The sequence below is a fragment of the Rhinatrema bivittatum genome, chromosome 8 (genome assembly GCF_901001135.1).
Source record: "Rhinatrema bivittatum chromosome 8, aRhiBiv1.1, whole genome shotgun sequence".
Classification (NCBI taxonomy): domain Eukaryota; kingdom Metazoa; phylum Chordata; class Amphibia; order Gymnophiona; family Rhinatrematidae; genus Rhinatrema; species Rhinatrema bivittatum.
Window position 1 is genome coordinate 228227643 of NC_042622.1, and position 16743 is coordinate 228244385.

General features: G+C 45.0%; 1 protein-coding gene and 1 long non-coding RNA gene across 5 annotated transcripts in view; one reads left to right on the forward strand and one right to left on the reverse strand.

The window, feature by feature from the left end:
• LOC115097807 (semaphorin-4D-like) overlaps positions 1–12333 on the forward strand; it is a 197562-nt gene extending 185229 nt beyond the window's left edge. For all 4 annotated transcript variants that reach the window (XM_029613886.1, XM_029613887.1, XM_029613889.1 and 1 more), the window contains one exon: positions 9822–12333. In XM_029613886.1, the coding sequence (XP_029469746.1) occupies positions 9822–10483 (662 nt within the window). In that variant the 3' untranslated portion in view covers positions 10484–12333. The remainder of the gene's footprint in view (positions 1–9821) is intronic.
• Positions 1–16743, reverse strand: part of LOC115097809 — a 39744-nt gene that overhangs the window by 2364 nt on the left and 20637 nt on the right. The window contains exon 3 of the long non-coding RNA XR_003858337.1: positions 8159–8469. This is a non-coding gene — a long non-coding RNA (uncharacterized LOC115097809). The remainder of the gene's footprint in view (positions 1–8158; positions 8470–16743) is intronic.

Sequence of the window (16743 nt, forward strand, 5' to 3'; positions counted from 1 at the left end):
TCTGTCTCTCGTATTTATATGCTTCTCTCTGAGGGGTTTAGGCTCGTGTTCTCACATATTAAAGCTAGGGAAGAGGATCTGCATTGTTCCTGGAACATAGAGGATTGGAAACAAGTTTATACACACTTGGGGAAAGGGTTAATATCTGCGAGCCACATAGAAAATAGCTATAAATAGTTCTTTCGGTGGTACATCACACCGGTCAGGCTATGCTGTATGGTTCCTGGAACCTCCAATCAATGCTGGAAATTCTGCCTTGGTAAGGGTACGTTTATTCATCTTTTGTGGTCGTGTCCTAAAATAAAGGGTTTATGGTCTCAGGTGTCAGAGTGGAATGCTGTGATTTTGCCGGTCCCTGTAACCCTTGAACCAGCGCAAGCCCTGTTGAACAAAGAGTCATCAGCCCATGATAAAGTTCAAAATCGCTTTATTAAATATGTACTCACAGCGACAAGGTGTGCCATTGCTAAATTTTGGAAGGACCCTCAGATTCCCTCATTACAATATATTCAATCACAAGTGTTGGTTATGCATACATTAGGCAAAATTACTGCCTACAAACACAGGACTATCTCATGCTTTCATCAAACTTGGACAAGCTATGAGAGATGGCTTCACTCTCTTAATATAACATGAGGTACTTATGATAGGTTGTGAGTCTTTATACTTACCTATTCTGCTGACTCAGCTTTACATATCTATCCACAGTCCATGGGAGGGGGGAGGAGGGGGAAGGGGGTCGGGGAATTTATGCTGGATGATCATAAGCTTATATTATTTCAACAAACTACGTTACCAGTGGTGCTTTCCCTTTTGGATTTATATTTATTTATTTTATTTATTTATTTAACAGTTTTATATACCGCAGTTCAGGTAACAATGTTACTAATCACTTCGGTTCACATTTCAACAATTACAATGACAATATAAAGAGTAATTTATAAAGTCTTACATAGAACAAGGGGAGTGAAACTTGGATAATAACTTACAATGAACAGGGAGAGAACAAATTATATACAAATAGCTTATAAGAACAAAAGCTTATAAGAGTAGAATGTGAAGTCAATGGAGCTGTCTTGGAAAGACCTAAAGTCACTGTCATGAAATTCGTATGGAGAAGCAAGTTCGGAGTTGTTATATGACAGTCTCATTGTTAATCTCAATCTTTTGGAGCTATTTGATCGAATTGAATGTTTTCATTCTTTGTGCCACGATGAACAATTGTGAAATTGGCTGTTGTTATTATGTTCATATGTATTTGGAAAGTTTACTGCTTATTAACAAAATAAAAATTCTACAAATTAAACAAAGAAAAAATGGAACACCTATTTAAATTTAAGCGCTTGTCCCCATCTACTCCAGCCAAGAGTGCACCGAGTCGGAAGCCATCTTCGTCATCATCTCCATCGACGTCTCAGCATCGGGACACCGGGGAATGGACGTCACCGGCATCGTCACGCTCAAAGACCTCCACATCATCATCCTTGGTGCTGGAGAAGGACTGGGTCGAGCACCGAGAAAAACACCGCCATCGACATCGATGAGATTGTTCTTCTGGACTGGGGACTGACAAACCATTGACATCATTGGAACCACCGACCAAGAAGTCCTGGGGAGAGGAGCCCCCATCCTCCTCTGGACCCGGGACACCGAGGCGTTCCCCACCTGCAACGATGCCGGGAGCCGAGACTCCACAAATTCCTGTGGACCCTCCAATAACGCCTATGGAGCCTCCAACCCCAGCAGCTGTGTTACCAACTCCAGCCTTCCGGGAGGAATTGGACTGAATGGTCCAAGAGGCAGTCCTACAAGCGCTTCGAGGATTTCAATCGCCACTGGCACCGACTCCCATGCCGAGGCCTGACCCAGTGCTTACGATGTTGACTCCACTCCTTGAAAGGCTAGACACTCTTATTGGCACACTTCCATTGGTGCTTGCACCTTCTGGACCGGTGATGCCTCTGAGACCATCGATTCCTCCACTGGCATCGACCTTGATTTCTCTGTCATTGGACAATGAAGAGCGAGATCCGTCGATGCTGGAGGCGATTCCGGGGCCATCGAGCATACTTCCATCCCGACAACCATCGAAAACACCGGTGCCATCGGTGCCTCCACCTATTTCGGTGCTTCCACCGATTCCATCAGTGCCACCTCCTGATCTGGCTGGATTAGGGATTTTGCCTCCATCGGAAGGACCACAGGGTGGAGGAGACCAATAATACGATCCCTGGTGTGATGATTCCTCTGACTCAGGATTCTGAGGACATCCTATCAGAGCCTTCACGTCCAGAAGAAAGACATCGCTCCCCTCCAGAGGACCTCTCGTTTGCCAGCTTTATAAAGGAAATGTCTGAAACCATCCCTTTTAAGCTGCAAACAAAGAGGATGCCAGGCATAGAATGCTGGAAGTTCTGCAATTCGTGGATGCCCCCAAAGAAGTAATGGCAATTCCAGTCCATGAAGTTCTGCTTGACCTGTTATACCATACCTGGGAACACCCAGGTACAGTTCCACCGGTGAACAGGAAAACTCATGCTACCTACCTTGTTCAATCATCTCCAGGATTTCAGAAGAGCCAGCTTCCTCACCACTCCGTAGTGGTCGAATCCGCTCAGAAGAAGGCTAAGAGGTCCCGACCTCATTCTTCTGCCCCTCCTGGAAAAGAGCAGAAATCCTTGGTCACCTTCAGCCGCAGGGTGTTCCAAGGTTCTATGTTGATGGCACGTATAGGAGCCTACCAGCTATACATGACACAATATTCTAGAAACCTCTGGAAACAAGTTCAGGATTTCTCTGAATCCCTGCCAAAGGAGTTTCAAGAGGGATTGAATTCCATCCTCCAGAAGGGTCTTGATGCTGAAAACATGAGGTCACAGCAGCCTATGATATCTTCGAGCCTGCCTCCAGAGTGTCAGCAGCAGGTATAAGAGCCAGACGCTGGGTATGGCTGAAATCTTCAGACTTAAGTCAAGAAGTCCAGGTCAGGTTAGCAGACCTTCCATGCACAGAGGACAATTTGTTTGGAGAGAAAATTCAGGAAGCAGTTGCGTAACTCAAAGACCATCATGAGATATTGCGTCAACTATCTACTGTTTCCTCTGACTTCTCGTCTACCACCAAAAGGCCATTTAGACGAGAACCCAGGAGGCTAACCTATAAAACCTATAGGTATTACCCTCCTCCATCCTGGGCCCATCCAACCAGACTTTCTCAAAGAGGTCAGCCTTGTCAGCACAGGCCTCCAAAAGCCCAGCCAGCTCCCCAGACTTGTCCTGCATCAGGGTTTTGACTCCCTTCTAGAGAGCAACAGTCAATCCTCGCCTCCAACAAAATTTCCTGTGGGAGGTCGCTTGTGCCACTTTGCCAACATATGGCACACAATCACAACAGACCAATGGGTCCTTTCTGTGGTTGCCCATGGTCACCATTTAAACTTCCTTATGCTACCACAGGACTCTCCACCATGACCGGCGTGGAGTCTAATCGACCATACTCCACTTCTCGAGGCAGAACCCTCCACCTTTCTGCAGTCCAATGCTGTGGAACTGGTTCCCTGACTGCAACGAGGAATAGGGTTCTACTCTCGCTATTTTCTAATTTCAAAAAAGTCAGACAGCTTTCGTCCTGTACTGGACTTTCGTGCCTTAAACAAACATGTCCGCAAGGAAAAGTTCAGAATGGTAACCTTGGGCACCATGCTCCCTCTGCTACAACAGGGAGATTGGCTCTGCTCTCTAGATCTTCAGGAAGCGTATGCCCACATAGCCATAACCCCTCCTTATCAAAAATACCTCAGATTCTTAGTCGTCCACAGGCATTTCCAATACCGAGTGCTACCATTCGGCCTAGCATCAGCACCCCGTGTGTTTACGAAATGCCTGACAGTAGTAGCAGCGATAATGCAGCATCCACGTCTATCCATATCTAGATGATTGGCTACTCAGAGGTCCATCCAAGGAGGTAGTACTTCAATCCCTCCATTTTACCATCAGCCTGCTACAATCCTTGGGGTTTCTCATAAACTATCCCAAGACAAATCTGACTCCATCACGCACCCTCTTGTTTATCGGAGCAGATCTAAACACCATTCAAGCCAAAGCGTTCCTCCCAAAAGACCGAGCATGCACATAGTCAACCTTGGCCAAAGCAGTACAGACTCGCCAAACCACCACAGCTCATCACCTGCTAACCTTACTAGGTCACATGGCATCCACGGTTCACGTTACCCCAATGGCTCCACTAGCCGTGAGAGTAACACAATGGACTTTAAAGTCCCAGTGGTCCCAATCACACCAACCTTTGTCCCTCACTGTCCACGTCACCAACCAACTACAACTCTTGCTAGCTTGGTGGATACAGGAATCAAATATTCAGATAGGACTACCCTTTCAATCCCCATATCCTCAGATTACATTAACCACAGATGCCTCCAATCTGGGTTGGGGAGCCCATGTCAACAACCTGCAAACCCAGGGAAACTGGACCACAGCAGAAGCAAAGCACCAGATAAATATTCTGGAACTCCAGGCAATACGGTATGCCCTATTCACTTTTCAGGATTGCCTGTCCAACAAGGTAATCCTAATTCAAACGGACAACCAGGTAGCGATGTGGTACCTCAACAAGCAAGGGGGTACAGGCTCTTACCTGCTATGCCAGGAGGCGGCGCAGATCTGGGCCTGGGCTCTCTCCCATTCCATGCTACTGAGAGCAACTTACCTGGCAGGCGTGGACAATGTGATGGCAGACAATCTCAGACGGACCTTTGATCCCCACGAATGGTCCCTAGATCCCACTGTAGCGAACCGAAGTTTCTACCAGTGGGGCCACCCACACATAGACCTCTTTGCATCAATTCACAAGCACAAAGTGGACAATTTCTACTCTCTACACCACAGCCACAAGACACCACCAAGGGATGCCTTCACCCACTCGTGGACAATGGGTCTTCTATATGCCTTCCCTCTACTTCCACTCATCAGCAAGACTCTCGTGAAGTTGTGGCAGGACCGGGGCACAATGATCCTCATAGCTGCTCAGTGGCCGCGGCAGGTTTGGTTTCCCATCCTACGCGACCTCTCAGTACAGCAACCAATTCGCCTGGGCACAGATCCAACTCTAATAATGCAGAACAATGGGCTGTTGCGTCATCCAAACCTCCACTCCCTGTCTCTGACAGCATGGATGCTGAAAGGTTGATACTACAATCCATTAACCTTTCTGACAATGTGTCCCAGGTCCTCGTAGCTTCATGAAAGCCTTCTACTAGGAAATCTTATTGTTCCAAATGGAAAAGATTTTCCTTGTGGTGCACGATAGATTCCTTTTCCTGCCCCACAACAAGGTTCCTGGACTACCACTGGTACCTCTCGGAGTCTGGCCTACAAACTTCCTCCATCCGAGGGCATGTCAGTGCCATAGCTGCTTACCACAAAGGTATAGGAGATGCCCCGATCTCAGCACAACCCCTTGTAGGGCGCTTTCTGAGAGGCTTGCTACAACTAAAGCCTCCATTGTGTCCTCTTGTTCCGGCATGGGACCTCAATGTTGTACTAGCACGGCTCATGCGACCTCCATTCGAGCACCTGCATTCCTGCGAGCTACGTAATCTCACTTGGAAAGTGCTCTTTCTACTTGCTTTGACATCGGCTCGCAGAATCAGTGAGCTACAGGCGCTGGTAACATACCCACCTTATACAAAATTTCTCCACGATCTCCGCACTCACCCTAAATTTTTGCCAGAGGTAGTGTCCGATTTCCATTTAAATCAATCCGTAATACTACCCACATTTTTTCCAAAACCTCACTCACACCCAGGTGAGCGGGCCCTGCATTCCTTGGACTGTAAACGTGCACTCGCTTTTTATTTGGACCGCACTACAGCCCATAGGAAATCCACCCAACTTTTTATCTCTTTTGATAAGACCAAACTGGGAATTCTGGTGGGCAAGCAGACCCTTTCCACCTGGCTGGCAGTGGCAGACTGTATTGCCTTCTGCTACCAACAAGCAGCCCTTCCATTACAGGGATGCGTGAAAGCGCATTCAGTTAAAGCCATGGTAACGTCAGTAGCGCACCTCCGTTCTGTACCTCTTGCTGACATCTGTAGAGCTGCCACATGGAGCTCTCTCCACACTTTTTCATTCATTTTTTCATTATTGTCTCGACAAGGCTGGCAGGCAGGATTCCATCTTTGGCTAGTCTGTCCTACGTAATTTGTTCCAGTTTAATAACCCAACTTCCTTCCTGCGACCCACTGTGAAATTCAGGCTGCCCTCATACCCAAAACCACCCCTGTTGTTGTGCCTGTTGCACGTCGTTGGGTGCCTTTGGTTCATTCAACTCGGGCATCCTGTAGCTCGCTATTCACCCATATGTGGGGACTACCATCCTGCTTGTTCTGGGAGAAAGCAGAGTTGCTTACCTGTAACAGGTGTTCTCCTAGGACAGCAGGATGTTAGTCCTCATGAAACCCGCCCACCACCCCACGGAGTTGGGCTCGCTTAAGTTTTCTTATTTTATTTTTCACTCGTACTTTTTTCTACAAACAAGACTGAAGGGGGACCCTGCTGGATGCAGGGTTAGTGATATGCTGGGCATGCTCAGTGTGCCAGTCAAAGTTCTAGAAACTTTGACAAAAGTGTTCCGTGATAGGGCTCCATCTTGATGATGTCACCCATATGTGAGGACTAACATCCTGCTGTCCTGGGAGAACACCTGTTACAGGTAAGCAACTCTGCTATCCGTTCCCTGTAAGTGCAGGAACGGCGGCCATCTTAAAAACTTTTTCTGCCGCTCAGCAAAAGTTGGCTGGGGGAGGGGATCTCCCATCGGCGCTATTTCCTGCTGCAGGGAGTCTTTGGGACCCTAGGGACGATTTTTCTGAGGAGGAGCCCGTTCCCCTGGAGGGGGAATTGACAAGCCAGCCTTCTTTTACTCCCAATTTGTGCTTCTGATGTACAAAGCCTTTTTGACTAGCCTGTCTCAGCAAGGGGGGGGGGCATTCCTCCTCAAGGTCCCTCTTTTGGTCCAGAACCCTCAAGCTCGGTCCGAGTCCAAAAGATCCAGGGCCCTGCGTTCTGGAGCGGCATGGCTCAATCTCCCTCGGGGCTCGCAGACCTCACAGGTCCATTACCCTCTGATGCAGTCCCGGCTCCTCCCCTCGGCAGTGGCACTGATCAGGATGAGGACCCGGAGAAGCCTTTGCCCCTGGATGGGGATGATCCGAAAGTCGTCTGCTTATTTCAATTTCACAGGGAGGAATTGGAGCCTCTTTCCATATGTCCTGGAGGAGCTGGGGCTCGCCCTTCCCCAGGCTGATTCGGCCCAAGATGTGGTCAGTGGAAAAGTTTCCATGATTTTTCACAGCACTGAAATCAAGCTCCCTGGTCTGTAGTTTCCTGGATCACCTCTGGAGCACTTTTTAAACATTATGGTTACACTGGCTACCCTCCAGACGTCAGATGAATGGACGGTTTTAATGCTAAGTAGATATGATAGTATGATAGAGGTCTTTAAGATCATGAGAGGTCTTCAACGAGTAGATGTGACTCGGTTATTTACACTTATTTATTTATTTATTTTAACATTTTTCTATACAGTCGTTTGGTGGGAACCGTCACAACGGTTTACATTAAGGCACATAAAAATGAAGCTAACGTATCTTAAGTTACATAGGTGCCATTTAAGGATCGGTAACATAGTTTGTAAATAATATTAATTGGTAAGTGTAATGAGTCATGTCCAATTCACATTGTAACAGTTTAGGTTACTAGAATACCTTTATCATTGTACTTTTACCCTTTTGCTGAGCTTTAAAAGGATGAAACTTAATCTGATTAAAAATTACACACATATTGATTTTGATTATGTGTTTGTTGTTCAGTTGTTTGTACCTGCTTTCCCTTGAGTACTATTCTCCTTTCTCTTTTTGGTAAGCTAGTTTAAAAAGCCAGGTTTTTAGATTTTTTCTAAAGGTTTTGTTATTGCTTTGTAGTCTCAACTCTGTGGGCATAGTGTTCCAAAGTATGGGTCCTGCCAAGGATAGGGCTCTTTCTCTTACTTGTGTGAGTCTTGCTGTTTTGATTGATGGAATAGTGAGGAGTGCTTTGTTGGCTGATCTCAGGTTCCTATTTGGAGTTCTTTCCATATTTACCTTTGTACAGGCTTGTTGTGATTTTGTGTCCTCCCGGTTCCTGTTTGTCATTGGCTTCGTTCATGTTGCTTAATCTGAGGTATCGCCAGTCTTCTGTTCAGTGGTTTCTCAGTGGTGTACGAAGGGGCGTACAAAGGGGCATGCCCCTTTGTCGTGCCCCTTCGGCGCGCGACGCCTCCGGTCTCGGTGCGGCCCTTTAAACCTCTCCCCCTTGGCGCGCTTTTCCGGCGTCTGACGTCAGCAGCGCCGTCCAAAGGGGGGAGGGGCTCGGGACCGGCTCCCGGGACCATCAGCAGGGGGTTCCGCGGCTTCTGTGGGAGCAAAAACAGAGAGCGGGGGGAGGGAGGGATGGAGCGGGGATGAAAGACAAACCAAATTGGGAGAGAAAAAAGAAAAAAAGGTGAAAAGAGAAAGAGAGATGCCTCCGGGTCTTCTGGCAGGCAGGGGCAGGCAGCAGGTAATAATAATAGAAGGGGGGGGGGGGCATTCCATGAAGTTAGCAAGTAGCACATTTAAGACTAATCGGAGAAAATTCTTTTTCACTCAACGCACAATAAAGCTCTGGAATTTGTTGCCAGAGGATGTGGTTAGTGCAGTTAGTGTAGCTGGGTTCAAAAAAGGTTTGGATAAGTTCTTGGAGGAGAAGTCCATTAATGGCTATTAATCAAGTTTACTTAGGGAATAGCCACTACTATTAATTGCATCAGTAGCATGGGTTCTTCTTAGTGTTTGGGTAATTGCCAGGTTCTTGTGGCCTGGTTTTGGCCTCTGTTGGAAACAGGATGCTGGGCTTGATGGACCCTTGGTCTGACCCAGCATGGCAATTTCTTATGTTCTTAATTACTAGTAATAGATCTGAAATTTCATTTTTTAGTTCTTTCAGAACCCTGGGTTGTATACCATCTGGTCCTGGCAATTTGCTACACTTCAGTTTCTCAGTCTGCCCTACTACATCTTCCAGGTTCACCATGATTTGATTCAGTTCATCTGAATCATCACCCTTGAAAACTGTTTCTGGAAGGGGTTGCTTTCCAACATCCTCATTAGTAAACACTGAAGCAAGAATTCATGTAGTATTTCTGCAATGACCTTATCTTCCCTAAGACCCCTTTAACCCCTCAATCATCTAACAGTCCAGCCGACTCCCTCACAGGCTTCCTGCTTTGGATATATTTTTAAAAGTTTTTATTATGAGTTTTTGCCTCTATGGCCAGCTTCTTTTCAAATTACCTCTGTCTTATTAATGTTTTACATTTAACTTGCCAATGCTTATGCTTTTTTCTATTTTCTCCATTCAAAGAAAAGGCGGGGGGGGGGGGCTTTAGCTTTGATGCCGTTTTACTGAGAGACTGCAGGTGGCACAGTAGCTTAAGTATTGAGAGTAAAATAAAGCTTTTGTTCTCTGTCTCCATCTGCTGGTAGGGAAGAAAAACCCAACAGTCTAGACTGGTCTGGTAGGACTCATGGAAATAAAATGAGCAGATAAGTACCAATTTTTCCATCATATCACTCCTGTCTCTCCTCTCCTGCAGAGTACATATATTTAGGGCTTTCAGTCTTTCAGACTCTGTGAACATAACTGACATCTCTTTACATGTGTTGCCCAATATTTTTAGTTATTTCATAACCACCAATTTCAACCCCCTTTACTGTTATCTTTCAGGAAATCATGTTAGAAATCGTTCATTCGTTCCTGGCAACAGCATCCAGCTTCCCTGCTCCCCAGTCTCCAACTTGGCTAGCACCAAATGGATCTTTAATGGCAGGAGCCTCCAGTTCAAGGATTCCAAGTATCTCTTGTATGAGCAGGGCATGGTCATCTTCAATGTGACCTTGGCTGACCGGGGCTACTACGATTGTCAGTCACTGGAAAGTGCCAATGGGAAGGAATTCTGTGTGATTGTGACCAGCTATGCCCTACATCCCAGACGTGAAAACCTAATAATCATCCCACGACATTATGTAACAAAGGACCCGGAAACCAGAGCATTTAATGTCAACGTGACACCTTTGATTGAGTCTTCCATGCCACAGCAGAACCCCTCCAGCACTAATGTGGAGTTTCTGTTAAAAATTACAGTAGGGTTGCTGACTTTCCTCTTACTATCTCTGCTAATATGGGACATACGTCAAGGGAACATCCCTTTTCTTAAGTGCGACAAAAAGTCCCAGGCAGTGATCCGGACACCTGCTACAGAAAGGCCTTGTGCTTCCTGCTGCAAGTCAGCGGACAGACAGCTGGGCCCCTGCTCTTTCAGCAAGCCAATAAACATCATCCAGCTCCCGAACAACAACAATAATAACAATTCTGGCTGGAAACAATAGGAGAATCCGAGGCCTTTTCTGAGACTCGCCTACAAAGAAATCTTAGACTGAAGTATAAATAGTAGATAGTAAACTTCAAGAGATTCTTACACTGCTGAAAGTTTCATGTGGAAAGTAGGATGCTTGGTGTCAATAAATGTAGTCTATTTGATATTGAGCCAATACTAATTTGGTTACCTTTTGCCATTAGAAGCACCTGTCTACATTTTCAGCTACTATTGTCTAGGTTGCAGAGTTGCCATGGTGCTTGGTTCCTAGAGGGAGATGTTACTTGCCCACACCACCCTTCCCCTTCTATTTTAGTCTGGATCTCTAGTGCTGATTTCCAATGGAAAATCCCACAGCGACTGGAAATAGAAATTGAAGCATTTGGTTACCTTTTGCCATTAGAAGCACCTGTCTACATTTTCAGCTACTATTGTCTAGGTTGCAGAGTTGCCATGGTGCTTGGTTCCTAGAGGGAGATGTTACTTGCCCACACCACCCTTCCCCTTCTATTTTAGTCTGGATCTCTAGTGCTGATTTCCAATGGAAAATCCCACAGCGACTGGAAATAGAAATTGAAGCACTAAAGGCTGGCCAAAAGTCTCCTTCCAGCAATTAGGTCACCTGGCAGCACTGGGGTTCTCTGCATTGTCAGCAAGGAAGACTGCCTCTGATGTTTACAATTTTGTGACTACAGCTCTGAAGAGCACATAGAACCCAAGCAGCTCATTGCCAATTGTCAGCGTCCAGCAATAGATGAGCTCGCTCAGGTACAAAGAGTTTTGGTTTGTGCGAATACTGTTGCATTCACAAGGTGCCAGTCTTTAACTGATTTCAGGTTGTTTTAAGAAACAGATTTTATTTTAATGTTTTCAGGCTATACCAAAGTTGTTTCCTAGTGGGAAGAATTACCCTATTATCCACTGTCCCATCATGGTGTTCTGCCAAAGATTCTGAACACTATAAAAGAATGTAATAAGACAGCCTGTACTAGCAGCATCTGTTTAAAACTGCCATCCATGTTACACAAAACCTCCTATCGGCACATTTGTGGGGCTACAAGTATAGAATTGCTCAGTCCTCTCAAAGACCGGCCGTTAACAGCAAATAATTAAAAACTGCAGTTTTATTTAAAGTCAAGTAGTGATCGGAGAGGGGAGATTAACTGACTTTTCATCCCTGGTGCCATTAATCCAAAGTAGATTTCTTGGAATACAAAAAGCAAATATTTGTGTTCTTTTATCCACATAGCATCATACATATCAGACAAAATGCACAAAAAGATATCCCCCCCCCCCAAAAAAAAAAAAAAAAATATAGGTGTGGGTGTTTTTTCATTTGCCTCCTGCCCTTTTGTAGAACCCTGAGCATCTCCTACCTGCTAAAGTAAGCAGAGGAGATGGCAGAATGAAGCACCCTGCCAGACAAATCCTGATTGCTCTATATTACCAAAGTATCCTGTAAAAATGGCTTGTTATAAAGGTGCAGCAGGGTATATTTATTTTTCATTGCAGTTCACCTGTCAGGGGTGAAAAATAAAGGGCTGAAAACCATTGGCAGATAGAATACCAAAATGATAAACCTGCTGATCCAGGAGGTAGTGCTGATCTACGGCACTAGGGATCCTTCCTGCCTGCAGTATGGAAGCACAGGCCATGTGGTACTTTTCCTTTCAAATTCCACCATCTGTGGAAACCAAAGACAGGCTGGAAGCTTGAGGCAAAATAATGCTTTCTCTTCAAATTTGTTAAATACCATCTTGGCTTTGAGAGAAGGCGGCCGTGTGTTTTACAGCTTTGTAAATGTATTTATATATTGCATATGATCTGTTGTGTTTTTTCAAAATTAAAATTTCTTCAAAGTTGTTTCTGTTAATTAAGTTATTGTTCTAGACAAGCTGTGGTGTGGCACCATGTACTGAGAGGGATTTGATTGCATACAGTACAACTCCTGTTTTCCTAGGTCTGGCTGATCTAGTTATTACCCCATGCATGCAGCAGAGACGGATTGCAGCAAAATATCATCCCAGGGGATTGTTTCAAAACCAGCTGATGGGGGTATCTGTTGCCCTTATGCACTTTCCCTGCAGCATACATATCAACAGCTCCAAAAAGCACACCAAGTCGACCCAGGAACCTGGCAAAATTGAGCCAAAATATCTCCAAAATAAACTTCATCTTTCCTAAATAACTAAGATGTTGAGCATATTCTGACCAGGGGTGAGCAGAGCTGCAGCCCCCGTTCCATCCATTCAAATTAGTTGGGCTCCCTAAACATCTGCTTATATCTCTTTTACAGGCATATCCTGGATTCCTTGGTCTGGCTCTTGAGCCAATTGCAAGCAATGACACAACTACCAACTAATGTCAGACACAAATACACTCAGTCACAAACAGCTTTTTAGATTGCGGAAACTTTATTGGCACATACACACTGAGAAACACAGACACTCTTTCTCAGACCCAAAAACACACCCACCCAGAGTGTGGTGTGTTTCTGTGTCAAAGAGGAAGACGCCCACCCACACTCGTACTCTCTCTCACAGACAAAGTATGTATGGGTGTGTGTCTCTCGCTCACTCTCTCTGACACACACATATACACAGAAATGCTACTGTTGTGTGGCCGCTTATGTGCTCACACAGTGAGTGCCCCCAGGCCAGAAGTGCTGCATCATTGTGTAACATTCCTGCTTGCTGCCATCTCTTCTCCATTCTGCAGCAGCCCCCTCCCTTTCCCAATCCCATTCTCTAGGAGACTCACTGGTACCACAGCTACCTGCTTCTCTCAGAGCTTAGTACAGTCACTTCATCTAGAAGCCTCCCCAACACTGCACAGGCACTTCCTCATAGTTTACCCCCTTCCTTCCTGTGCATGTAGCTTGCCTCCACTTCTCCACAATCCTTCCACCACTCTAGTGCATTCCCATTGACTACAGGCTACACAGTGGGCTGTTTTTTGGTTCCTCAGGCTCTGCCCTACTTACCTACTCCAGGGGAGTGTGTGTGTTGTGGGGGGGGGGGGGGGGACACAACCAGAAGTGACCCATACTATTCCCTGGGCTTATAAAAAGAAAATCAAGCCTTGGCCGAGACTGGAGAGAGCCACTAACCCAAAGTAGCACAGCTCCATATAAAATCCTGCTTTCTCTTATGGAGCCAGGGCTGGTGCAAGGGTATTAGATGTCATAGGTGAACCTTGCACACTTTCCCACAAACAAATAAAAATTATGCATTCATAGTAACAGATTTTATATGAAAAAGAGCATTCAGTATTCTAAGGTAAAAATATCACTTGTAAATTATATACATGCACTGTTATGGTACCAACCATATGGTGTTAGGTCTATTGTAAAGCATATCAGCCTTGAGAAAGCTTTGAGTAAACTGAATTGCAATATAGTAAATCTTCCATTCAAAAACAGCACTAACTGCCAGCACTCAAAGAGTAACAATCCTAATTATGAAAAGGCAACATTACAAATATTACACCAGGCCCTGAAACATCAATACACCTGATACTAGGATAACAGAACAAGCCAAGCTGTTGTAGATCCCTACACAGAAACTACACGCTAGCAGAATACCTCACCTCAGTCACACTTTTATTTATTTATTTAAAGTTTTTCTATACCGGCATTCGTGATACAATCACATCATGCCGGTTTACATATAACAGGGGGTGTAAAAACAGAAACAAAGAACATGTGCATAGAAAACTGTAAAGTTACATTAAAACAGGGTTTATCAAACTGGGGGAAGAAAGAGAGTAAGATGAACTGTACAATAATGGGATTAGTTATTTACATTATATTGTAGTGTCTCATTGGAGTTAAAGCTGTGCTTCAGTTAGGATCTGGGAAGGCTTGTTTAAACAGCCAAGTCTTAAGCCTTTTTCTGAAAGTTAGTAGGCAAGGTTCTTGTCTCAGATCCGAGGGAATAGAGTTCCATATTGAGGGACCGGCTGTGGAGAAAGCCCAGTCTCTAAAAGTTAGATGGTGTGTGGATTTGGTTTGGGGAACGATTAGAGATCCTCTGTAAGCTTCTCTGATGGGTCTGGTGGAGGAATGTCGTCTGAGAGGGATTTGTAGATCGAGTGGAGTATGGTGATGGACTTGTGAATAACTCTGAAGTGTATTGGCAGTCATTGAAGGTTTTTGAGGATGGGGGAGATGTGATCTCTTCTCCTAGTGTTTGTCAGTAATCTTGCAGCCGAATTTTGGAGCATTTGAAGAGGTTTAATGGAAGCGGAAGGGAGATCAAGTAAGATAGAGTTACAGTAGTATATCTTAGAGAAGATTACTGCTTGAAGGACCGTTCTGAAGTCTCGCACATGAAGGAGTGGTTTGATTCTTTTCAGGATCTGAAGTTTATAAAAGCTGTCTTTTGTCGTTTGTTGTTTGAAGGATTTTAAGTTGAGATGGTTGTCGATTATTACTCCTAAGTCTCTAGTTTGAGTAGTGGGAATGTTGGTTGGTGGATATAAAGACAGGTTATTATTTTCTGGGGAGATAAGAAGGAGTTCCATTTTAGCTGTATTTAATATCTAATTTAAACTAGCGAGAAGGAGATTGATCTCTTTGAGGCAGTCTTCCCAAAATTCCAGTGTTTTAATGAAGGATTCTTCAATGGGGATCAGGATTTGCACATCATCGGCGTATAGGAAGTGTGTTAGTTTCAAGCGCGGGTTAGGAGTTGGCATAGTGGGAGCAGGTATATGTTGAAAAGCGTAGGGGATAGGAAGGAACCCTGTGGAACTCCTAAGGATGAGGTGTAGCAGAAGGATTCTTTATTGTAGATTTTAACCTTGCAGCCTCTGTTGTTGAGGAATGTTTTGAACCAGGAAAGTGCAGTTCCTGTTATTCCTATGTCTGACAATTGGTTGAGGAGGATGGAGTGGTTAACGGTGTCAAATGCAGCGGAGAGATCTAGGAGAATAAGTAGGAAGGATTTGCCTTTGTCAAGCCCATAATGATGTGGTCAGTCAGGGATATGAGGAGGGTTTCCGTGCTTAATGATTTACGGAATCCGTATTGTGAGGGGTACAGTATTTTGTGATCTTCGATATAGTTGGATAGTTGCGTGTTGACGAGCTTTTCCATGATTTTGGCTATAAACGGAAGATTGGAGATTGGGCAGTAGTTGTTGGGATCCTTTGGGTCTAGATTGGGTTTCTTAAGGAGTGGTTTGAGAGAGACTAATTTGAGGTCTTCTGGAAAGAGTCCCCATGATAATGAACAGTTGATGATGTCAGCCAGTGTTTTAGAGATGGTGTCTGGTATTAGCAGGAGAAACTTTGTTGGGATTTGGTCGAGGGGGTGGGAGGAAGGTTTCATTTTCTTTAGTAACAAATTGATCTCTGAGGCAGAGATGGGTTTGAATGCTTCGAAGGCGATTCCTTTGTTTAGTAGCTGAAATGAATTAGTGGGAGAGGTGGTGCTAAGGGGCAATCGCGTTAGAAGTTTGGAGATTTTGTCTTGGAAGAATAGCGCCAGTTCATCAGCTTTAGATTGTGCTTGGTCAAAGGGAATATCTGGTGCATTGAATTGTGTCAGGTTGGATACGTAAGTGAAAAGAGCTTTCGCGTCGAAGACAAGGTCGTGGATCTTGTGGGCATAGTAGTCCCTTTTGGATCTTAAGGTGGAGTTCCTGTAGTGATGGAGAGCTAGTTTGTAGGCGGATAGAGTGTTGGGGCAGGGGGCCTTACGCCATGTATTTTCTTTCTGCCTTAGGTTCTGTTTGAGTTTGCGAAGTTTGTTGGTGAACCACGGTTGTCTTTTTGAGGAGTTGGGGTTTAGTTTTTTTAATGAGAGCGGGCATAGTTTGTTAGATACTGCCTCCGTGATGTTGCTCCAGGAAAAGACGGCTGCGTTAGGGTCAGAAAGGTCTGTGAATCGGTTATTTACTCTTTCGGATAGTAGAAAGACTAGGGGGCACTCAATGAAGTTAGCATGTGGCACATTTAAAACTAATCGGAGAAAGTTCTTTTTTACTCAACGCACAATTAAACTCTGGAATGTGTTGCCAGAGGATGTGGTTAGTGCAGTTAGTATAGCTGTGTTTAAAAAAGGATTGGATAAGTTCTTGGAGGAAAAGTCCATTACCTGCTAATAAGTTCACTTAGAGAATAGCCACTGCCATTAGCAATGGTAACAAGGAATAGACTTAGTTTTGGGGTACTTGCCAGGTTCTTATGGCCTGGATTGGCCACTGTTGGAAACAGGATGCTGGGCTTGATGGACCCTTGGTCTGACCCAGTATGGCATTTTCTTATGTT